The following is a 24,738-nucleotide window of genomic DNA, read 5'->3' on the forward strand; positions in this document are numbered from 1 at the left end:
CTCCCTCTTTTTTCGTCTCAGTTTTTTTCTTACTTTGATGGTTAATATATATTTTCGTTTTAGGCTTAGTGATAAAAAGCTTTTCGCCTAAGAAAAAATATGATGTTTTTTTTACATGTATTTCCTTGTCTACACAGGGTTGTCTCATTGTTGTAAGGAAGACCCTCAAAGGCGCCACTCAACACCCGTAAGTAATATTATTCAGTTGTTTCTCCCCTTCACGCACTAACTAAAGTCTTCAGAGAGCTATCTGCTTAGAAAATGAGAGCGATGTCCTGCTCGATCTTTGTTTAGAAGGACACAAAAAGACGTCTGATTCAGCTAGGAGACGTTTTTGGGTTTAAAGTGATTTCTTTCGTTTCATATGTTCTGTTTCCATTCATTTAATTAGAGGCCATTCATTTCTTGAGGGGCAAGCGATAAGTACACTAAAAGCTCCAATCCGTTTGCTTCCCAAACCTATGTGCTTGTATTTTTTAAGCAATCCAAGCTTGTGTTCTTATAACATATGTACGAACATTATTGAAGTTCGAACCTTTGTGTAGTCGTCACCTTTTTTTTCTTTACACTCTAAAAGGTGAGGTGTGGCGAGGACATGCTAAACAGAACTCATAGAGATACTCGGAGTGGAATGAAACCGTGTTCAACAACACCATCAGGTATTTTCTTGACATTGGTTAAAACCCCTAAGGCATGACCTTTCTTATAACTTATCATGTGACCTCATTTTTTTGGCCGTTCTCAAGTCTCTCTTTCTCTCTCTATGCTTAACTATTTTCTCTTTATATTTCTATTTTGTTCAGGTGTTTTCCATGATCGGAGGGTACACTTTCGTGCTCCTTTGCGGGCGCGCCTGGCCACAGTCGAAAACACGTGCAGATCAAGGTATTAAGGAATTGTGTTAAAAAGAAAATCGTGTGATTCTACTTATTCTTCCCTTGCCATTAATTGTTACTTCATTTGGCTAATTCAGCCAATGATGTTTTTTGCGTGGAGTCGCATGTTTGCCTGCTGTAGTAATCTTATACTTATTGATTGCTCCTGTATTTTTCAGAGGATCAGACAGCACTCGCTCGTTGAACCCATTGCGAGCCACAACCCCTGGCTGCTTCAAAACCAAACATAGTCCATCACCAAGAACTAGCACCCCTTTGAATGCCAACGCAAAGCATTGGACGTCTGTCCCTCGTCCGCTTTTCATTACGCCTTACAGAAACCGAGAACTGTCAACGGTTGTTTCTCCCCTTGCCCGTTGTAGCAGCTCGTCTTTTCCAGTGAGTGAGTCCCCAAAGCCTCTAGTAACAGACTTGATGGTACCAAGTGCAAAGAAAGCAAAAGTTTCATCACCAAATTGGTCATCTAAAATGAAATGTGGTCAGCTTGACATTTTATCTAAGGTTAGTCTGATACAAATTCTGATAGGTTAAGCACTGCTGAGGTCAGATAATGAGATATTTGGCCGGGTGCTTGCGCAGAAAACGCTTTACTACAACACTATCCATCTCCACTTAAGAGAAAAATCAATCGGAAACATCGATTTCTTTCATTATTATGGATATTATTATTATGACGCAGTTTATTGAACTTCAGCATGCCACGAAAAGAAAGTTTCATAGGGCGCGCAGCGTAACCCATGAAACTACACATCCTTGCACTTATAAAAAGATATAAAAACCTATTTGCTAGCATGGAAAATTATTTAAGATACAACTGATACTAATATACCATCGCTAATTTACAATCTGTTATTGATATACATAACAACTAAGTCACGTTCTGTGAATAAGATTACTGTAAAACTTATAAACTAAATTCTCTACAGAAGTCGATTAATCTAATATATGGAACTCAATATTTAAATTTCCTTCAATGTTTAAAACTATCCTTCAATTTAATATTCATACGTAGGAATAAACTTCATGCTTATATAATGTTCTTATAATGTTCAACCTTTCAAAAGTGTCTTTTGTAGTTTTACTGTTCATGTTATGATCTTAAAAGTCCTCGCAATGTTCAACGTACTTGACACTACAGACTTCTGCATGTTTCATAGCACATCTTTTGTCTTTTTTCCCAACAACTTCCATAATCCCTCTTCCATAGTCCTTGATCAACCCCCAAGCACGTCCATGATAATATTGTGCTGCCGGACTGTATATCCAGGCTACCGTTCTTGTAACTCCCATCGTAGTGGAACATACTTTACTGACTTCTCTTCATCTTTCTTTCCTCTGTTCTCAATCCATGGACAACTCATCTCCAAGACTACTACTTCCTTACTTTTATGGTTCACTATCTTTGCGTCGATTCTGTTAGCTTGCAGTTCCTGGTTCTCCCCATAAGTTGGTATGTCCCACAATGCTTGGACATCCTCCGAGACGTATTCTGGTTTACGCTTGATTGGCGAATACCATGCAGGAGGACTTTCCACCAGTTGTAGTTATTATTATTATTATTATTACTATTATTACTATTATTACTATTATTATTATTATTATTATTATTATTATTATTATTATTATTATTATTATTATCGCACAGAAATCAACTGAATGCTACATTCTAATCAGGCAGTACAGGGCGAAAACCGTAACCTGTGAGCCATTGAGTCAAAAATAAATGTACATTAACTAATCCTAAAAAGCTTTTCCGTTGTGTCTACGGTCCTCTTTCTAACAGGAACTCAAACTGCCACCTTGAAAGTCCTGGCAATATTCAGCGTGCCCGAGAGCACTGCCCTCTGCATCTTTCGCAGTACGTCTTTGCTTCTGCCTCCCACCAGCTCGCGCATCATGACATCCAGCTTCCGTGACCACCCCCAGAGGGCATCCATAATGATGTTATTTATTTATTTTTTTATTTTTTTTTATTTATTTTTTGTTTGTTTATTACACTTACACATGTACTTACACTATAATTACTTTTTACACCATGTTTAAACTACATTAACTTACACTACTTACAATACATATATAACAATACAATTACACTAGTCAAATTTAATTACAGTTGATCTATTTACCACATTATTGTTTGCATGTTAATTGGTTAATTGTCGAGTAACTACAGAAAAAATTTCCATTTGTTCCTGAACTCCTTCTCGTCATTACAAGTGACAGCAATATATTTTTCTAGATAAATTTTGTCGCGCACAAGTGAGACGAAATCATCGAAACGGCAATTTATGGTATTTAAAGCGTTAACATATAAAAAATATTTGCCTAGAATAATGAGATGGTTGAGGGCTAAACAGTAGGTGTGACAGCGAATAATTCCGAACATAATCTCCAGTTCTGACAGTGACAGTTTCATATTACTAGAGGTTGAGTACCACTCCTGGAATCTATTCCAAAAAGAACTTGCTTGCTTACAGTTTATAAACAAATGCCAGACGGTCTGGTGCTCAGATGGACAAAAGGGACAGGAGGGCGATGCAACTTTTTTCATTTTATGTAACAAGCTATTCGTTGGTAAAATTCGATGATTAATTTTGTATTGAAACATTGTCAATTTAATTTCTCTCGTGGCTTTAAATGGTAGGAGGTAGATTTTGTTCAAGTCACTTTTCTCGATGCCAGACATTAAAAGTTTTTTCTCAGAAGTTGGTGGCGGTAGATCTTCGAGGTTAAGCAGGATACTGTATATTGCTTTACATGAGAGTGAACAGGTTGAGGTAGGAGGCGTAACTGGGTCTTGGGAATTTTTTTGCAATAGTTTTTTCCAATTTTGTGGAATAGAAGAAAGAATGCTGTAATATTGCAAAAAGTTACATTTTACATTGAATTTATTGCGAAAAGAATTAAATGAAAGGAATTGACCCTCACAGGAGTCAAAAAGGTCCGAGATTTGTTTTATTCCAGCTTGATGCCAATGAGGAAAGAATACCGTTTTCTTATTCACAGTTAAAAATCGATTATTCCAGATTGGCTGTGAGAGAACCTCAGTTTTATTTTTAGGTGTGGTCATTGCAATGTCCTGCCAGTAAAAAATGATTTCTCTGTAGAAAGGAGGAAGATGGTTGTCTAGGTCAAGGAGATTATAATCATAGTTACATTTAAACAGTTCTGTACCGCCAACATCGGCTAGGAGGGATTTTGGTATGTGCTGCCATGGAGCATCCGAGTTAGAGCATAACCGTTTTACCCAGTTTAACTTTAGTGCTTTATCAAAGAGAGAAAAATCTCTCATGTCCAAGCCACCAGCTGTTTTTTGCTTGAAAAGGGTAGTCTTTTTTATTTTGGCGGGTTTGTGATTCCAAATAAAGTCGAACACGATCCTGTTTACTTCTTTACTGAAGTCTTTAGGGGTACACATGACGCTGCAGATAAAGACAAGTTTTGAAAGTGCCAATGTTTTAATTATATTTATCCTACCAACGATGGAGAGGTCTCTTTGGGACCACATGTTCAATGTTTTCTTTAAAGAATCTAATTTGTCCAAAAAATTTTTCTTTTCAGACATTTCTAGGTCATATGTAAAATGCACTCCAAGCGCGTAAACTGGCTCACTGCTCATTTGAAGATCAAGTATAGAATCTTTTCTGTGGCTTACAGAGCCAAGCCATAGCATTTCAGATTTTGTTTGATTTAGTTTTAGACCAGAGCACCTTTCGAAAAGTGATAATAAATCAAATAACTTTGACACTGATTGAACATCAGACAGAAGTACAGTTGTGTCGTCTGCATATTGCGAAAGTTTGACCTCTTTATGTTCATCTATTGTGATACCTTTTATTTCTTTTGAGCATCTAATACTTTGCGCGAGTAGCTCAATAGCAATAATGAATAATGTGCCGGAAAGTGGGCAACCTTGACGCACTCCGCGTTCTAGATGAAAATGTTTTGAGGCGTACCCGTTATTCAAAACACAACTAGAGATATCTGTATAGAACACTTTTATCCACTGTCGGAGATCAAGACCGAAATTAAACGTTTCGAGGCATTTATGAATAAAATTCCACTCAATCGAATCAAACGCTTTCTCGAAATCTAAAAATACGGCTACCCCTGGAATATTCTTCTCTTTTGTGAAATGCATTGTATCTGCTATTAACCTGATACTTTCCCCAATGAACCTTCCTTTAACGTACCCAGATTGGCAAGGATGAATTAAAATCGGCAAGATCTTCTCCAAACGCAGAGCGATGGTCTTCGTTGCGATTTTATAGTCTACATTCAATAAAGATACAGGTCGCCAATTTTTTAAATATTCGGTATTCTTTTTCTTCTTCGGAATTAAGGAAATAATTCCTTGGCGCTGAGAGATGGAGAGAGTACCGTTTCGAAAAGCGTAATTAAAGCTATTTACCATAAATGAACCGAGCAAGTTCCAAAAGTAGCTGTAGAATTCAGGCGTTAGCCCATCCGTGCCGGGAGTTTTGTTGTTTTCCATAGTTTTTAACGCAATTTCACACTCATTGATAGACATGACACCTTCGCACGTTTTCGCGATTTCTTCTGATAATGCATTTTCTGTTTCAAAGAACTCATTAAAAGTTGGACAGTTGGGGTCCATATTTCTTGATGTATAAACCTCCTTAAAGAAACGTTCTTCTTCCTCCAGGATGTCCTTCGGGTTTGTGATTTTGTCACCAACGTTGTTAACTAAGGACGTTATATGCTTCTTTTTTTGGTTCCTTTTAGCTAAGTTATAGAAATATTTACTATTTCTCTCACCATGCTCATACCAACGCGCTCTACTGCGCACGATTGTTCCTCGTGTCTTGATACCCGCAATTTTAGACACCTTGAATTTTATTCTCTCCAGCTCGGCCTTAAGGGAATCACTGTATGACGTCTGGAGTTTGGTCTGCAATTTTATCATTTCCGACAAAAGAATTGATTCTTCGTCACGTTTTCGTTTAGCTTTCTTCTTTGAAAAAGCTATTGTAAAGGCACGAATTTCCATTTTAATCATTTCCCAATACAACCCTTTGTCGTTGACTTGTTCATGCTTTTTTGCAAACATGGGAATTTTAAATGTCAACAGTTCCACGTAATTAGTATCTGACAGCAAAGAGTTGTTAAACTTCCAGAACCCTGGCCCTCGAGGGAGCTCACTTTCACTAAAAGACACGGAAAGATCGACGGCGGAGTGATCTGAATAAATGTTTGGAACTATTTTGCACTCTTTTACGCGATCTTTTAACTGTTTTGAAATAAAGAAGTAGTCAAGTCTACACTGTATTTTCATTGACGGGTTAGCCCATGTAAAGCCAGGTTGATCTGGATTCTTGAAACGCCAGGAATCAAGTAAACTGTGTGTTTTGATTAACGACTGAAGCTCGTTGATAGAAGCTTTTTTACTATCAACCGGTCTACCGCCTTTTTTGTCTAAAGTGCTAATTGTGCAGTTAAAATCACCTCCCAGCACCAGGTTGTCGTTGGCGTAAGGAATTAGAAATTCTTTTGACACGTCCCTGAGGAAAACAACTTGTTGGGTTGCATGATTCGGTGCGTAAATATTGACCAGAACTATTCTGGTACCATCAATAATAGTCACGGCTAAAATACATCTGCCAATATTATCTGTAGTGATTTTTTCCAAGTCAACGTCAAGATGGGGTTTGAATAAAATCATAACTCCTCTACTATGGGAGGAGCCGTGGCTGTACGCGATTTTACCTCCCCATTCTGTTTCCCATCTTTTGATAGATTCCGGCAAGGAATAAGTTTCTTGCAAGAAAATTATATCCGATTGTTGATGATGCAACCAACGAAAAACTTGTCTTCGCTTTCTCGAACTGTTTAGCCCTCTAACGTTTAGTGATAGCAGCTTATACATTTAGCTTCTGATGAAAAGATAGACAAGGCATCCAAGAAATAAGGAAAGTAGCTGTCTTAGAACTATGCGGCTCACAGTGCGGTTGATATTTATGAAAAGGCTTGATTCTTCTTACTTCGCTGACATCGAAACAAAATTGATCAACATAACAGAAGATAAAGCTAAAAGGAAAACACTTACGGAAACATATACAGGAACACATAACTATTAAAGACTTACCTAAAGCTTTGTGCGGCGTTTTGACTGGATATCGAAGTGAAAAGCCGCAGCTCTCAAGTAGGTGGTTCCGTACAAAAAAAAAAAAAAAGAAAAACAAACTCAACTTAACTACGGTTTTAGCGTTCATTTCAGCTTAGTTGTCCATTAAACGCCCATAGAAAGGAAATTGGGATGTTTCTTCGCCACGGTAAAGAGCACCATTGATGATCAGCTTTTCGACATTGAAGTATGCAGTCTTCTTATCGCGCTTGGCCGCCTTTAGGATCGGATATAACACCTTCCTTACCTCGTCAACTTCTTTGGGAAAATCGTCGGATACTCCAAATCCGGTACCCCTTGGAAGATTTTTGATATAGGATTTGATGAAAAATTTATCTTGAAAATCCGTCAGCCTAACTATAATAGGTCGCGGTTGAAGACTTCGATTTGATTGTGAACGGCGTGAAGTAATTCTGTGGACTCTGTCAAAATGAATGTTTTCTTCGTCGACTGGAAGGATCTTTAGCTTCGTACGCATGAATTCTCTTAGGGCGAGTTCGGTGTCACTGTTTGTTTCGTTTTCACGTTCCGTTATTCCAAGAATTTCATATTTCCTCTACGGCTGTGACATTCGAGTTTAACATGTCGGCGATGTATCTCTTTGAGATCGCTCTTGATGCGTTCACTGGAGGTGTCGGTTGCTCCTTGCTTTAAATTAACATCATGAACAATGGCTTTTAGGTCTTCTATCTCTGCTTGCGAGTTCTCTAAGCTCGTTTGCAGGGTTTTGTTTTCTTCTTCAAGAAGAGTAATCCTCTTTTTATAAGTTTCCAACTCGGGAAGTACAGTTAATAGCATGTTGAGTTTCTCTTCAATACCGGAGAGCCTCGAGTTTGTTGTTTCGAGGCACTTTTTGCATTCATGTTTGTGATGTTGATCGAACTCGTCTTCCTCGTCTGTTTGAGAGCTGCCTTCCCTTGTTCGTTTTCTGCCTTTATCCACGGCTCCTTTCTTGTTCGATGATTCGTCAGGCATTGCGAATGGTTATTAAATATATTTTAACCACCCCTAGGGCTGCGAAACTGTAAAGATACTACGAGCACATTTTCGGCGTGACCGCCATCTTTCGTCCCTCGTCCCAGCGCTCATGATGTTATATTGTTTCACCTCGTAGCCTGGGAACTGCTGCCTTAGTTCCCAGCGAAGGGGTCCGTACTTCAGTGTCTTCTCTTCATCCTTTCTTGTCCGATTGTTAACCCACGGGCAGCTCATTTCCAGCGTCACAACTCTCTTGCACATATGATTTACAGTGCGTGCATCCACCCTATTGCATCTGATCTCTTGTTGATCAGCATATATAGGGACATCCCAATAAGCTTTAACATTCTCTGACTCATACACGGGCTTGGGCTTGTCGGGTGAGTACCAGGGTGGTATCTCGTTTATAAATCCCTCATCATACAACAGTTCGTAAAACAGTACCTCCAGTGCTGCGTCGTGTCTAGAAAGATACTTGCTCTGGGCCAGCGCACTGCATCCTGACAAGATATGAGCCACGCTCTCTGGAGCCTTGCCGCATAATCTGCACCTCACCTCGTCTTCCCCGCTTGTGTGGGTCTTCTGACTCGTGTATACTCGCGTTGGCAATAGCTGCTCGTATAGCTCGACGAGTCCAGCAATCGTGTGTGATGGGCAGTTCTTCCACTCTGTGAGCCACCAGAAACACCCATCGGCACTCAAACTCTCATTCTCCAGCCTGGTAGTCACTAGACGCCCTTGCCATCGTTGGTTTCTGATCTCATCCTCTAACCTCTCAATGTGGCACCTCCGCACCTCTTTCTTGATCCCTTGCGCGTGTTCCAAATGCAACCCCAGCCCAACTCCTCCGCGCATTTAGCCGCTTCTTTAAATATGGACCTACGCCCCATCCTCCATCATTATTATTATTATTATTATTATTAATATTATTATTATTATTATACAAACATGCAGACGTCTGTAGTGTCAAGTACGTTGAACATTGCGAGGACTTTTAAGATCATAACATGAACAGTAAAAGTACAAAAGACACTTTTGAAAGGTTGAACATAAATAATGATTATTATTATTATCATTATTTATGTTTTTTTCTATGAGGGAAAGGGCAATTTGTACGGTCTTCTCTTCAATTCAGAGGTCCCTCTTTATTACGGTAGTTGATAGGAGAACATTGTGAGCGTAGCATTATATACATCTAATTGGCAAGAGAAGTCAAAAATATTCTATTCATGCAAAGGTTTCCCGCTACATTTTCGTTCATAAAACCTATCACGTTACCAAGTGTACTTTTGGGATTGACTGCATTCTACCTCTGCTCTATTTACGTTCAGTGATCTTGAGTGAGTTTTCGGTAACCTCTTCGCTAATTCTTTGAGGTTTTTTAGTAAATCTGATCGCAAGTTAACATTATTTCAGTGCAACGAGAGAGTTAAACCGCTTCCTGGTTTCTTGTCTGGATTGCGCCGCCATAATCAACGAATAAAGCTCAAGGATTATGTCGGGATTGGCACTCTTCCAGGGAGACACACTCCTGTAGAGGTGAGATACCAATTGTACATACACAATGGAAACAAACAACCAGAACTTGCCAGAAATATTTCTTTCAAAACTGACTTGAGAAATATCTCCGTCAGAGACATGGAAAGAACTTTTATTTTAAGACTTTCTACTTCAGACAATGCACATGCCAGAAATTAATGATTCGAGAAACATCTTAATTCTTTGTTTTTCAACTTCAGTTGCTTCAGCTTGGTTTGTCCCCAGAGGTGATATCTGTTACCTCTTCCAACGCAGTATCATTTCGGCTCTGCGGAAGGAGGTATCTCAGCGAAACTGCTTTGTCGAGTGGTGAAGGTGTTAGGACTGAGGATGGAGGTTTGTTGCATATCGGGAGTGATGGCTGCATTGGTCTGGAAGAAATACGAAGGTATCTAGATTTACAAAACAAGAAGAGGTTTGTCACAATAAATCGGCCAATTTGGTATTTGCTTCGCCCCTGGTAAATCACTGCGATATACCACTGTGCTCGAGAGTTTACTCTTTCCACCTGGAGTATTAATGGATACCGATGAACTTCCGGGAGACCCAATGAAACGCTGAGTAGTAACCACAATGAATAGCATCCTGTTCGAGAGGAGGGGCTATATTTCTAGTCGCTTCATGTTACCAAGGCCGAGATAAACCCAGCAGTATTGATTACCTAGCTCGTGTGTACCATTTTGATTATTTTCAGGTTTAAAACCTAATTAAAATCATTGTTTTATTTCGTTAGCGCGTTTTTAACCACACCAGGAGTGGACAGTCAGCTGATTAGTGAGGAATGGATTGCTAATCATTACAGATGGCTCGTCTGGAAACTCGCGGCAATGGAAGTTGCTTTTCCGTGTCATTTTGCTGGCAGGTTAGACTTTGCGTCGCTACTGATTTACAATAGCAACAATGCGATAAAAAAAAAAAAAATGGCAATCTCGTGTGTTTTGATCGTTTCAGGAGTCCTCAGTGTGTTTTAATCGTTTTAGGAGTACTCAGTGTGTTTTGATCGTTTTAGGAGTAAATAGAATTAGTTATCCATTTCTCATATATTTTCTAGAATGATATTGCAGTATGATTTTCATCAGACTGTTATTTTAAACATGGCATGCACGCGATTATGTATCCTTGAAATATTTCTGTTTGGACATGTAAAACTGTTTACGTCTCAGTGTTGCGCGCTAACTCAGTTTGAGTGCTGTGTTTGTATTTTCAGGTGCTTAACACCAGACTGGCTTCTGTGTCAACTCAAGTACAGATATGACAAGGAAGTCGATAGCAGTGATAGGTAACATTTAGTCGACTTAGCGGGATGAGGATGAATTTTATTCTGGCTTGGTGGGTTGGGATTGCCTACGTGGCTTCCGCGAAAAAGTAAACAGACAAACAAAACCGCTATGACGTCTTTAAAAACACAAAATCATGAAATCAAAAACAAAAACTACAAAACAACAACAACAAAAAAAGATTTTGGTAGCGGACCCACATGCGTTTGGGCATTTTTGTCTTGTCTTACAAGGTTACTGGCTGTTAATTTAACAACTAAGAACAGTCATAGCAAAGCAAACCAGGGAAAATTTGTAAACTTATTTTGCAGTTTTCTATTTTAATCTATGAGCCATTATTTTATTGATCGACCCATTAGGTCGCGATAGGTGGATATTGACCTCGTTTTCTATCAGTCCATGAAAGCGCTCATCAAAATAATATGGGAAACGATTTAGCCCATACTTAGGGTAGCCTTCTTAAACAAAGCTTAGTCTCCCCTATGAATTAAAGTGTTCACTCTCCTGACTTGTTTATCTTGATGATACAGATCTGCACTGAAGAAAATCATGGAACGCGATGATGTTTCCAGTCGAACAATGGTACTTTGTGTATCAAGCGTCACAGTAACTGAAGACGACACGGAGAAAGAAGCTGTGGAACACAATGATAACCAAGGCGACATAGACGGCCAGAGCAGAATGAAAATGGCGGTAAGTTATAGTGGCGTTTATACCTGAGAGAAAAACTTGTTTTAGACAGTTAAAAGGTAGAGTTCATCGCAGAGACTAGAGGTAGGTAGAGTCTTTGTAGAGAGAGACAACAGGGGATATTACTATTCAGGAGTGGACCTATGTTTTTTTTTTTTTTTTTATAAATGGAGGTGGGAGGTTGGGGGATAGGGGCCTAATTTAGATATTTAATGATTTTTTTGTTCTTGTCTATCATTCACTTGAGCCCAAATAAGCTGAGCAATATTTCGAGATAAGTAAATTTCACTCAACTTCACACTGAGTTATACTATGCGATCCCGTCGTAGGAAGAATTTATGTATTAGACAAGTAGTAAGAAAACCAACATGTTTGATGGGGGATCGTACGGACCCCTCGGACCCTCCCCCCATGGATCCACCACTGCTTCTCCTTCCGGCTTGATGGGATTCGAGTCCATAACACACTGTGCATCCACTCCTTACACCATTCTACAATTCGTCAGGTCTCTGTGACAGTTTGCTGGCACCAAACTGTGGATTGGTATGACCTTCAAGTAAAGCATCTTTGTCGAGAACTTTACGCAAAGACCATGGACTTTTCGATCTTGTGTTCAGTGCGCTCTCCTTGAAGCCACTATTTCCCAGTCTGTTTAGAGGCTAACTAACGCGTTTTTACAACTGTCATTCAGAGTTGTGCTATCATTGAGGTTACTGATGGCTGGTACAGCATCCGAGCCATATTGGACAGACCGCTTACTAAGCTGCTGCATAATAGGAAGATTTTTGCTGGTCAGAAGCTGATTCTATGTGGTGCTGAATTAGTGGGATCCGAACAGGCTGTCTCCCCTCTAGAGGTACACTATAATGTATTTCTTCTTGGCTTTGGACGCTCAAGATGAACATGCTTGTCTGGCAAGTTTTTTTTTTTTTTTTTTTTTTTTTTTTTTTAACAACGGTTCTGTTTTGTTGTAGGCTCCTTCGACGTTGATGTTACGACTTCACGCTAACTCAACCCGGCGTGCGCGATGGGATGTGAAACTCGGATTCCATAATCACACGCTAGCGTTTCCACTACCGCTGTCCTCTTTGTTCGGCGATGGGGGATTTACAGGATGTGTCGATATTATCGTATTGAGACAGTATCCTGTCCAGGTGAGAGTCACTGTCATGACTGTTAGGAATCTTGATTGCGCTTATTTCTTCACAGCGTCTGTATCGTGAACGTTTGAGCCTACCATTGCAATCGGTTTTAATCGTCTCAATTTCTCAATCCCTGCCCCTCCCTAGTCATCCTAATTCTGTCTTTAAATGGCATGTAGCTCCTTATGCAACTAGAGTAGAGTAGACATCTATATTTATACAGGATAGCCCCTTCAGTGTAGTAAACACTGGTATCAACGGGGGTCCTGTTAACCACCCATCCCACCCCAGGGGAGGACATCCATCACACATTAATCTCGTGCGTGGGAAATTAACGTCTCCTACCCCTAACCCTGCAGGAGACGGGACCTCCATTTATTCGTCCCTATCCGAGAAGACTAGAATATCTAACCATTTCTTGATGTTATAAAAAGGCAGCATATTCTTCTCAATTATTTTAAGACCCCGAGTGTTGGTCCGGCCGGGGCTCGAACCCTCGACCTCCCGGACAACAGTCCAGCGCTCTATCCATTGAGCTAACCGGGAGGCGGTTTCAGTGGGAAAATGTATAGCATGACACGCTCTTCCTGTCGGTAAAAATGCAGCTTAGCTGTTAATGGTCAAAGCACGAGGTTATTTTTAAAATTAATCACAAATGCAAGCTTACAATCTTGTTTACGTTTCTTTGAAACCGCTAAGTAAACGTTTGCCTTTGTGAACACGAGAAATTGTTACAATCTACGAGTGAGCTGATAACTGAAGTCCTCAGGATTGCGGGAAGGCTATATGTGTTTCAACCTGTAAAAGAAGAAGGAAAAAAATGAAAGCCAAACAAGCATCAAATGAGGAAAAAACAGAGAGCTCTAAGTTTGTATAATCAGTTTATCTTTTGTCATCTTTTCGAAGTGGATGGAAAAGATGCCGGATGGAACCAATGTATTCCGCAATTCTCGCCACGAAGAAAGAGAGGTCAAAAAGTTTGAAACGGATCGTCATCAGCGAAGGGAAAAGTTGTTCCTTAAAATACAAGAAGAGTTTGAAAAGGAATGCTTTGAGCCGGGTACGTAATTATGATGATTGTTATCTAAATTTAGTTGGAAAATCAGCCTTATTGAACATCAATGATCTGTAGACCTATTGTAGAATATGCACAGAATCAAACAAACAAAATCGGAATCAAAATAGAGAAGAAAAGAAAACTAACAGGCTGTCCCTGCCTTTTTATCATAGAAAGAGAAAGGAGAAGATCTGCAAGATTTCGTCGCCGTTCCTTTGTACCAAGTGATTTGAAAGACTTGCATGACGGGAAAGAGATTTACGAAGCCCTTTCACAAGCCACGGACCCGGATGCAATTAAAGTTAGTGTTACCCTCATTCATATAGGTCGCTAACTTATAATGCGTGGTGCGATCGCAAAGTTTACAAGTTTCTAGTACTTATGATACAGGCTGTAGCTAGATGATCCCATGGCCTATGGTTTATTAAGGAGTCAAGATATGAATCTGTTTTTGGAGTTTTTTATCTAATGTTTCCTGGTGACTTTTCGAGTGAGAGCACTTTTTAGCTGATTGTCGAAAAGGAATCAGGACTTCGTTGCCTTTTTTGTTTTAATTCGCGCTGAATGAGTCAAGAGACTTTGTTCCATCCTCTCAGCCAATCAGATTTAGAACTGAAAACAAACACGACTTGCTCATTCGCTTTTCGCTTTTGCTGCTAGTCTGCTATTTTTCTACTTTGAGACCTTATTAACATGATGTAATATTTTCTTTGTTACTTTTGTTGTAATTTGTCGTTTATTTGTGCGATTTCTCAAGGTGTAGTTTTACAACACTCCGATAAAAGTAGTTTATTTTATGATTTTTTCTTGATTTTGAGGAGGGCGTTATCGTTGATAGAATTTTACAGCCGCTGGAGACAGCGTTTGAAAGAAGGTATCTCTAACTTTGCGTTGAATTTTTATTTAGGGGTGCCTCGATGAACGCCAACTACGAGCTCTAGAGGAATATCAGCGTTTGTCACAAGAGAGGAAATTTGCTGAATTACAGAGCAAGTTTGAGCGTACTTGGAGGGAACAAGAAGAGGAGGTTACTTACTTTTTCTGTAACATCTGTAATTTCTTTCCCTTTATTCTGGTGGTCATTTTTCCCGTTGGTTATTAGCACATTCCATTTTGTTTAATTCGTGCGTGCGTTCGTTCGTCGGTTGCCATGTGGGTCCATCGGCCATTGTCGTTATTTATTTTTTACCTGGTATTATGCAAAATGTGAACTACCTTATGCGTACTGTAAATAATTATTATATACACAAATGTCTTGAAATAAATTTCTAACTTTGACCTCGCTTTACGTCCTAACAGTTTGTATTACTTGTTTGTTTTAATTGACACTCTTCACAGTGCCAGCCCCAAAGAAATGTGGTGCCTCTGCTCAAAGTTCGGGTTGCCGACTACTTGCTCAGGGGTCGGGACAGGCAAAGTAAGTGATACTTCTGGGAAGCAGGAGGGCTTCTAGAGTAGGTGTACCCACTCCATGCGTGTTTTCTCCAAATGAGTCTTAAGAGTAAAAGATAAAATTATGAGAATAAACGAACCAATGAATGAATGAGTAGATTTTAGGTAGAGACTTCAATTATCAACGGCACAATGTGTTAATATGCAGATAATGGACACGGAAATCGGAGTATCATTCACTATTACTAAATGGCCTAATAAAAAGAAAAGTTAGGGAACTGGTTGCTTAAACCTTCCCAAAACTATACCCATTTCTGGGTGTCAGTTGACCACTCACCGAGGTGGATGTGGTATATTTGCCTCACTTTCGTTTATGATCATTCTTGATCGGTACAGGAATTTCAGTGGTTTGGACGACCTTATATCGCTCTTACTTTAGCGAGGTCACCCAGATATTCAAAATTTTGTAATTCAATCTGACCATTACAGATGCTGTCTTAAGCATTTGGCGACCAAGCGAAGAAGTTATGCAGTTGTTGAGCGAGGGATCCAGGTTGAGGATCTATCATCTTACAGCCTCTGGTGTCCGGTAATGCCAAGTTTGTTTCGCGCTTAACACTTCGATCCCCTTATTTCTGTTATTGCATTATTTCCAGGGTGATATCCCTGTTACTGATTTTTTATGCAACGCACTTTTCAGATATCGGCAGGGTGTGAGTGAAGTACAGGTATGAATGAATCTTTAAATTTTTTTTTTTTTTTTTTCATGCCTTTTTTGAGTTTTATTGTTTTAAGCCTACGAATGGATGCCCACTGTTAAACAATTGTCTCTCCCCTGTCCTTGGTGTAGTTGCAAAAAGCTTAACGTTAACTAAGTTCTTGTCATATTTTCCGTAAATAATGTTAATTTACGCTTCGCACAACCAAATGACCTTCATCATTTTGGAGTACTTTTTACCTTTTGCCTTATGTTGTCTGTTTAGTTTCGCTGGTGATTACAATTTTACTTTTCTTACTCTTGTATATGCTTCCTTCGAATATTTGCTCACAATCATTGTTCTTTCCTTTAAAAGCTTTCTGCAACAAGGACAACGAGATACCAGGACCTGTCAAGTGACCCCGAAGTCAAAAGAATAGTTTACGTTCCTCGAAAGGTGTGTATTCTACCATCGAACCTTGCATTATTTATCAAAGTATTTTAACAGTACATGTTTTTATTTCGTTAAGTATTTGTTTGCCAACTTATTGATTGATTGATTGATTGATTGATTGATTGATTGATTTATGTATTTATTCAATGTGTTGTCATTCTTCCCCGCGTTTAGGGTAAATGACGGGGAAGATGCAAATTTGATCGTTAAGTTGCATTACGACTTAAGGCTATCCTGCTTCCTTTGTTGTTGTTGTTAATGACGTGTTGTTGTCAGCTTTTATTTGTTTGTTCTCAAGGTTATGATTATCGAGCTACTTTTGTTTCACAATTCTTTTTCCCAAGGTCTGCTCGTTTCAAGAGTTACGCTGCAACTCCTCCCATTTGTTTTCCGAAGTCGATTTGGTAGGATTAGTGATCTTTTGCTCTCCTTTATCGTCCTTCTCTGGTTCAAGGTAAAGTTGACAGATATTTTAACTATAGAAGTGATAAGCAGCTTTTGTTTAAAGCTATTTGCCAATCTTACGAAAGAAACGAGCTAATTTTTCGTTCGATCTTCAATTAAAAAGAAAAGCTTCGAAGCACCTTTGAGCAATGATCTTGAACCTGTTACATCTCTTTGTGTAAATTCACTCCACCATGGCTGTATTGATTTTTATCAACAAATATTCATCATAATATCTTCGTCCAGCTCCAACGTGCAGACTGTTTATTTATCTGACGAGTGGAGCAACATAGTGGCAATCAAGTTTTGGGGAGGATTAAAGGTATTAATCAAATCTGTTTTATTCTTTTGCAGTTTTTGCTTTTTGATTAGAGGTTTTACTTCACCCTCTATGATCTTGATATTTAACCATTTCTTAAGTGTCAAATAGGTTTATTTTAGTTGAATTTCAAAGAAAAACGTTGAATTTCAGAGAAAAATGTTTTGACCTCTATGTTGAACTATGAAGGAAATTTCAGACGGCTTTTAGTCCAATTTGAATGCGTATAATCTTAGCTTCCTGTAAATTGGAATGTCTTGGAAAGTCTCCCCGTTCTCTTTTTCTCCTGTGAGTGAGTTAAAGCTTTCAGCCTGTCGATGTTGTTTGGCAAAATAAGCAATCGGAGTGATCACAAGCCCGACTCAAAGAAACTGCTGTGATACCAATACATTTAATTACTTTTCTCTCGTTCCTTTTTAACATGTGTCGTCTCTGATGTAGGCGGTTGCTGTAGAGGATGTGGTCAAAGCTGGTAACTTCATTTGCTGTAGTAACCTGACAGTCCGCCAAGACGACCGCCTTCAGTGCCCGTTCTTAACCTTTTGGGAACTGTCAAACGTGTCCCTGAAGCCTCGTGAACCACACCTACGGAATGCCCTAAAAACCCTGCAGCAAAGCATACAGGTACGTGTATGAATTAGGAACATGCGATGAATTTTTAGATTAAAAGTGCCACTGCCAAATGTGACTCTTAGAGATGTGCATTTCTCTCAATTAACTGTAAATAAATATTATTTCTTATTTTGGAATCTTTGAGAATGTTACGGTATTTTTCTCTTAATTCTACATAGACTTGGCTTAGTAACATATAATTGCTGTTGTTGTAAGTATTATAGTTGTAGTTAGAGTTTCCCCAATTAGTACCTGTCCTCCGCTGGTGCTAGATCCTTTAGACACTGATCTTAATGTTGTTATAGTTATTATCATTAATATAAAGTCGTGGAAATGCAGTAACTAGGTACACTTGAGGCCTGCTATAATGACGCCATTTTCTGTATAGTTTTCATGTTGTGTAAGAGTGGAAACAGATCGGAATAAGTTGATCCAGGAGAAGAAAAGGCCTTATTTTTCTTTCATGTTTCTTTTCCCTTTTGTGTTACTGTGGGTGGTGGTGGTGAGAGATCTTAGAATATTTGTCCTTCATAACTTCAACGCTCTTGCTCCTGGTAGCAACTCGAGGAAACTATGAGAAAAAATTATCAGAATCCTCAATCAGTAATGCTGCTCAAGGGCGAACTGTATCGTATGGGTTGTTTTTTGTTGGTTTGTTTTCAGGATTTGCGCTTGTTCATGAGTCAGATTCAAGAGAAACTGGATATCATTCTGTACCCAAATCGAGCATCGCTGCCAGAAAATCTAAAGGTGGACGCAGAAGCATTGCACTCCACTGGGAAGGTTTGTATAAACTCGAGAAAATTCAAGACAGCTTTTGACATGTCTTGTTCCCCATTATCGAATCGATTAAGGCCTTGCATTTCATGGTTAGTCTCTTTTTCTATGTTTCACATATGGATCAAAGTTTAGCACCCATTACAGTTTTTATCTTTTACCCCAGTTCAGCCCGGAATTCCAATACAATATTACGGAATTAGCCAATTTAGTTGCTTCATAAGTAAATGTGACCCAGAGAACGTTTGCACAAAATTAAGGAAACGTGATCTTGATAAAGATTCAGTCTCTGGCTATTCTTCTTAAAACGCATTAATAAGAGAATTTTCTGACACAATGTTTGTGTATTTTCTTTCAGGAAATTGGCCCAAGCTTACTCTCACGACCATCTTCGTGTATTGATGTTAAAGTTTCGCACCAATCAGATGACCCTAGCTTGGAGATTCCCAATCAAGCCGCGCATGAAGTCAATCCCGGCGAAAAGTTGAGACATTCGAAACGGAAGTTATTAGAGAGTATCCCAGAACCCCCGCCTTTGTCACCCCTACCCAATCTCATTCCGGCCAGTGTCAGGAGAGAATTCAAAAAGCCACGGCGGGCTGAAAGCTCAGGAAATATTCACAGAAAACAGTGAAGACTTGACGAGAACTGGAGAATATTGTAAACAGATTGCGGAACCCGGTGTCTAGTTCACTTTGCATTCTTCTCAAACACACCAGACGGTACTTATATCAGTTACCAAGGCACTTACTATCTGTCAGACCTGATTGGTCACACTGGTCCATTTTTAAACTCTTTGATTCCAAGAAGTGATTAGCATTTAAGTTCACCTTGCAAATTCAAATTTGTTATCTTGCAAACAGGTTATGGAAATACATAAGTTTATCAGCTAGAGGCTGTGTTCTTGATATTCTGCTGGAATGGTTGTTGTCGTTTTCTTAATTCACGTAAAAAGACCCATTAAGTTTTGAATTTACCGGCCTTATCGACCAACTCTGACCTGACGTAAGTGCCCCATCATCACGCGGCGAAACGGAATTTGGTTCCTCTTGTGTTTCGAGATAATGGTTCATTTTTACAATATTGGAGTAACACCATGGATCATTTTAATACTGGTGAGCTGATATGCTCACAATGCATTTCACGCGAGATTTCACATATTAAACAGCGCGTCAACAACTGCTATCTACCCAGGCCAGCCAATTGGTTAATATATTTTAGTAGTGGTAAAGGCAGCGAAAATCGCCAGAAATGCTAAACAATATGAAAGGACGAAATTTGTTCCTGTTTGTAAAATTACCCTAACCCTAAGATTTGATCGCCAACTGAGTCCAGTAAGGCATTCTGTAAAAATTTAATAATTTTGAAGATGATAAAAATTCATTTGAACGGCCCCTCTCGTGTGTGAGACTGTCAACTGTATCACTTAAATTATTCGACGAAAATTGCTTTCATGCAGTTCTAAGATGTTAAAACTCGTCGTAACATATAAACTCTTGTTCTTAGGCAATCGTAGCTTGATTAAGAAAAGAAGACAAACAGCGGTGATAAACATTGTATTCCTGTGCATTTTATATAGAACTTGACGTTTCGTATGCTAGTCGACATACATTTTCAAAAGTGAACCGTTACAATTGTTGAAAATTATATATAGTGAATGTAAGAGGTCTGGAACCTTGACTGAGACAAAAAGAATCTACAGCTAGAATAACAACAACTTCTCAATACTAACATTGACATTAAGGGAAGGCTTTAGCTCTTGAATGAACAAAGTCTCTTTAATTTTACAATGAAAGTCGGTTTTTCCCGACGCTAAAATGTCAAAATGATCCCATTTAATGTTGTGACCAGTAAGTAGTCTTCACATGATCAGCAATGGCAGATGATTGGTCACTTTTAGCTAGGGCCTTAAAATGTCCTGTTTTCCTGTCATGGAGTCTTCGTTTTGTTTTGCCAATGTAGAACTCATCACAATTCCAGCAACCAGGTTTATAGATAACCTTGGACCTTTGAGATCGGTTGAAGATGTCTTTGTAAGGAAAAAAGGATTTGATGCGGCGTGTGTTTTGGAATATGATCTTGAGATTGACGAAAGAGTAAAAATTGTAAACGCAGGATTTCAGACGTTTCGTGACTTGGTTACTGTGAAGACCTAAGTAGGGTAACACAACTAAGATATCTTTTTTGGGGACTGTAGCTTGAACAGGGTTATTTGGTTTGTTCTTATTTTTGTTCAATACATCATCAATGTTTAACGTGATAACACCTTGAGGGTAACCATTTTGTATTAGAACATAGCTAGCAGAGCCGCGCAATCAAATTCAGTATAGAGTTCTTAAATGAGGCAGAAAAAGAGAAAAACAAAGGAAAAGGAGACTCGGCATCAGCGCCGTCGCGATTCGCCTCAATTGATATTGTTGTCCGTTTTTCGCGTCGGATTTGATGCGCAATTCCACCGGCTATGTTCTAAAACAATTGGTTGATGCTTTCAGCTGTGCACTATCGAGTTATGGAGCACGTGGGAAGTTTGGAGAGCCCTCAAGAAGCTAGAGTTGCCCTCGGCTATTGCCACGGGAAACTCTTACGCTACTTTCGTGCTCTCCAAACTTCCCGCGTGCTCCATAACTCGATAGTGCACGCTAAAGCATGAACCAATTGTTAAACAGGAGCTTTCTCAGATCTTTAATAGCAGCCTGTAATAAAGACAGAGAGGAGCAAATTCGGAAGCATCGATAGGTGAGAGTGCGTATGAGGTTAATTTTGTATTTGCGAGGTGTGAATGAATCCCACTTGGTGTAAAGGCCTTTGAATGTCTTCTTCCGGTAGACAGATGTACAGAAAGTGTTGTCAGGGCAGCGTTTTAGAAGAATATTTAAAAAAAGAAATCTTATTGTCTTCTTCGAATTCAATTGTAAAGGTGATGCTATAGTGTGGACTATTTATAAAATTTAAAAACTCATTAGCGTTGTCTTTGTTGTCAAACATGGTGAAGGTGTCATCTACGTATCTAAACCAGAGTGAAGGACTGAATCTACTATTCGTCAACCATTTTTCTTCAAAGTGGCACGTGAAAATGTTAGCCAAAACGGGGCCTCAAAGTGAACCCATAGCTACACCCTCAATCTGATCATAGTATTGACCATCAAATATAAAGTGACTCTTCTTAGTGGCAAACTGCAAAAGATCTTTCAAAACAGAACAAGATAACTGCGGGGGATCAGGGAGAGAGTACAATCTGTCCAGACAAATCAGTATTACGAAACGTCAAGTTCTATATAAAATGCAATGGAATTCATTGTTTATCATCGCTGTTTGTCTTGTTTTCTCATCGTAATAACTAATTATACTTGTTTTTGTCTTTCCAAAGTGAATCTTTGACTTAAAGGTTTATCCATTTTACTCCTATTATCACCTCTCCTTCCCTTCTCTCCTCTCCCCATCCCCCCACCTCCTAATTTTTCCGCGCCTCGCTCTATTTTTCGCGCGGTCTAATTTTCGCCCAAACTTTACTAGAACGCCTGCTCTGCAGGCTAAAGTTAAAATGTAAAGGTTATATTAGGATGCTTTTCTTAAGGTAGCCTGTGTACAGCCGCCCCCTCCCCGATTTTTTTGAGGGAATGGGGCGGCTGTACACAGGCTATTCTTAAGGTTACGATAATGGGTAAAAGTAAGCTTAATATTTGCAAAAATGATATTTTAAAAATATTTCATTTATCACTGTCTGGTGAAACTGCTTGCTGATACAGTGTAGGTGTAGCGTTGCAGTTGTGTCTTCCGTTGCAGTTATGTCCTCACAACTAATAACCAATAGAATGTGGTTTTATTTCTTCCAATCAAAAGGCGTTGTGAACGTGTCTCTTGCTTGTCACTTCCCAACTAGGGGAAGGATGCAATGTAAAAACACCCGGGTCAGCTGTCGGCAATTTTTGGTCTTTGGTCACGTTATGGCCCTGGAAACTAGTTTGGAATGGTATATATAATGCTCGCGTTGCTGTTTGGGAGAGCGCGGGATGAATTGAAAGCATTATCCTGCAAAAATACGAAGAGCAAGCTTTATTTTGATACCAAATTCAACGGCAAAAGTTAAATATGTGAATTTTCCTTCGTCTTCGCTTTTGCCTTATCATGGAGCCGTGAGGAACTGCTCTAAAAATGGCCAACTTCAGCTTCAAAAGGCTTTTTCGTTCTTCTGAACATAACATCAAGTGTTGCAAAAATGGAAACTACAAACCTTCTTTTAGAAACGTATGTTTTTCGTTTTGGGGATTTCGTTTTACTTTTTCAGAAATATTGCTTTTTTACGAGTGGTCTGTGTCAGACTTGAGCACGAACGGACCGGTACTGAAATGATCAAGACTTACTTTTCGAACCTTCAACACTAGTGATATGCCTCTCAGGCGAAAGCAATATAACCGCTTTGCTGTTGGGCAATACAACAAGGCAAGGAAAAGCTTGCAGGAGGAGTTCGCCAGAGAGAAAGCCAGCCTTTCTCAGCTTTCGAAAGAGGTGAAAACACTCCAGCGAAAAGCTCAGAGACAGCTATCAAGTTTATTGTCAAACTGCCCTATACCAAAACTTCTTACTTACAATTCTCTTGTAAATGAAATTAAGAGGGTTGATGTGGGAAAGGTCTATTCCATTGAAGAATTCTCTACAGACATTGATGATGAGAATATTAATGGGTGCTTTAGAGACTTAAGAGAGTATTTGCCCCGACTAGCAAAATCTTATTTGAACATGCAGGGGAAACGCAAAGGTGCATTAAAATGGTTTGGAGAAACAGAGGGTAGATTTCTCGTTGCATTTGGGGGGGATGGATGCCCTTTTGGTAAAAATGAATCTGCTTGTTCATTCCTTATCAGCTTTCTTAATGTTGGAAAGAGAGTGGCATCCAGCAGTGACAATTTTTTAGTCTTTGGGGGTAATGTAGAGGAGACCTCCCTTGTTGTGAAAAAGTACATAAACTTTGTATGTAAACAAATTAGGGATCTAGAGGGATGTGTATGTGAAATTAATGGTTTACATGTGTCATTTCATTTTGAAGAGCTTCCCAATGACATGAAAATGTTAGCAATGCTTGGTGGAGAGCTTAGTAATTCTGCTACATTCTTTTTAACTTTTGCAAATGTAAGTACAAAAGACTATACTGATTTAGGGGGGACATTTTGCTCCAGTCCTTCATGTAAATGGAAGCCCTGGCATTATGCCAATAGACTTAAAGATGCTAAGGCTGTAAGGCCTCACTGGAAGGAAAACCTTTGTCGATGAAAAACAAGAGGTCTAAGGTTACTGATTTTATAGCTCATCAAAAGAGCTGTCAAGAATATATTCCTTTGGTGGGTAAATTAATTGATAAAGCTCATGTAGAGCCTCTTCACCTCAAAAATAATGCTTGGGGGTATTTTTTCAAAGTGCTGTTGAAGGAGGCAGTGGGCAAGTCCTACATACTCATCAACATGCAAAAAATTTGCAGAGGTTCCAAAGGATACCTCTTTGGAGAGACTGGTCACTGCACTTAACTGTAAAGTGAAGGCTGGTCGCCTAGCTAAAAAGGCCCGTAAATGGTTTGACGAAACACAGGGTAAGCAAGGGGATTTGCAGTATCGCTTTACAGGAAAAGAGTCACGGTTGTTTTGTCACAACTCTGCAAGGTTGCTGACATTTTTGAGGCAGGACAATGACAGTCCAAAACAAAGACAGAATTTGCTTTCCCTAGCTTATATTGGTGTAAGACTGAGGAATTTGTGCTCAATCATCAATCGATTTGAAGTGGAAGATACTCATCTTGAGCAACTTCAGCAATTAGCAAAAGAGTACTATCATGCCATTGCACTACTGTTACCCACCTCAGTAAATCCCACTATCTGGACCATTGGCCATGTTGTGCCTGCTCATGCCAGGCAGGTCCATGATAACTAAGGTCTTTTTCAACTAAGGTCTTTTTTCAACTAAGGTCTTTTTTCAACTAAGGTCTTTTAACTGTAACAATGGAGGGCAGAGAAGCCAAACATATAGCTTTACAGAAGTGAATTGCAAACACCTCATACAGACATCGATGAGCTGAAATTTTCAGGCATGAATTTATGTTGGTTTGGTTACCTGAATAGCATCATGAACCTTGTTCTTACACTCCTAGTAAAAATGTTTACATTCCTCAAAGAGTTTTTAATGACAGTAACAACTGCTACTGTGGATTACATAAAGCTGATCTCACTGATAAGAGCTGCTGTTTATGTAGTGATCACCTCATGACACTGTTTCACAAAAGTGTGAAAGAAGGAAAAATTGCTGCAGGATTATCCTAGTTTCAGAGAGTGTT

The 24,738-nt window shown here is 39.2% G+C and overlaps 1 protein-coding gene and 1 pseudogene across 3 annotated transcripts in view; one reads left to right on the forward strand and one right to left on the reverse strand.

The window, feature by feature from the left end:
• The window catches only part of LOC111331323 (uncharacterized), a 42,199-nt gene extending 22,859 nt beyond the window's left edge, over window positions 1-19,340 (forward strand). Inside the window, exons 8-30 of one of the 3 annotated variants that reach the window (XM_088734187.1) lie at window positions 138-187; window positions 578-659; window positions 804-885; window positions 1,055-1,397; window positions 9,436-9,558; window positions 9,759-9,946; window positions 10,292-10,420; window positions 10,766-10,837; window positions 11,366-11,528; window positions 12,217-12,381; window positions 12,500-12,679; window positions 13,574-13,727; window positions 13,898-14,025; window positions 14,632-14,751; window positions 15,063-15,141; window positions 15,606-15,705; window positions 15,817-15,844; window positions 16,190-16,270; window positions 16,612-16,721; window positions 16,958-17,033; window positions 17,472-17,654; window positions 18,306-18,425; window positions 18,778-19,340. In XM_088734187.1, coding sequence (XP_088590313.1) covers window positions 138-187; window positions 578-659; window positions 804-885; window positions 1,055-1,397; window positions 9,436-9,558; window positions 9,759-9,946; window positions 10,292-10,420; window positions 10,766-10,837; window positions 11,366-11,528; window positions 12,217-12,381; window positions 12,500-12,679; window positions 13,574-13,727; window positions 13,898-14,025; window positions 14,632-14,751; window positions 15,063-15,141; window positions 15,606-15,705; window positions 15,817-15,844; window positions 16,190-16,270; window positions 16,612-16,721; window positions 16,958-17,033; window positions 17,472-17,654; window positions 18,306-18,425; window positions 18,778-19,053 — 3,032 coding nt within the window. In that variant the 3' untranslated portion in view covers window positions 19,054-19,340. The other 2 variants (XM_088734188.1, XM_088734189.1) reach the window with 2 other exon arrangements.
• Window positions 6,748-8,117, reverse strand: LOC148723672 (uncharacterized; annotated as a pseudogene).
• Window positions 19,341-24,738: the final 5,398 nt, after the last annotated feature.

Source organism: Stylophora pistillata, chromosome 9 (genome assembly GCF_964205215.1).
Source record: "Stylophora pistillata chromosome 9, jaStyPist1.2, whole genome shotgun sequence".
In the NCBI taxonomy this organism is placed as follows: Eukaryota; Metazoa; Cnidaria; class Anthozoa; order Scleractinia; family Pocilloporidae; genus Stylophora; species Stylophora pistillata.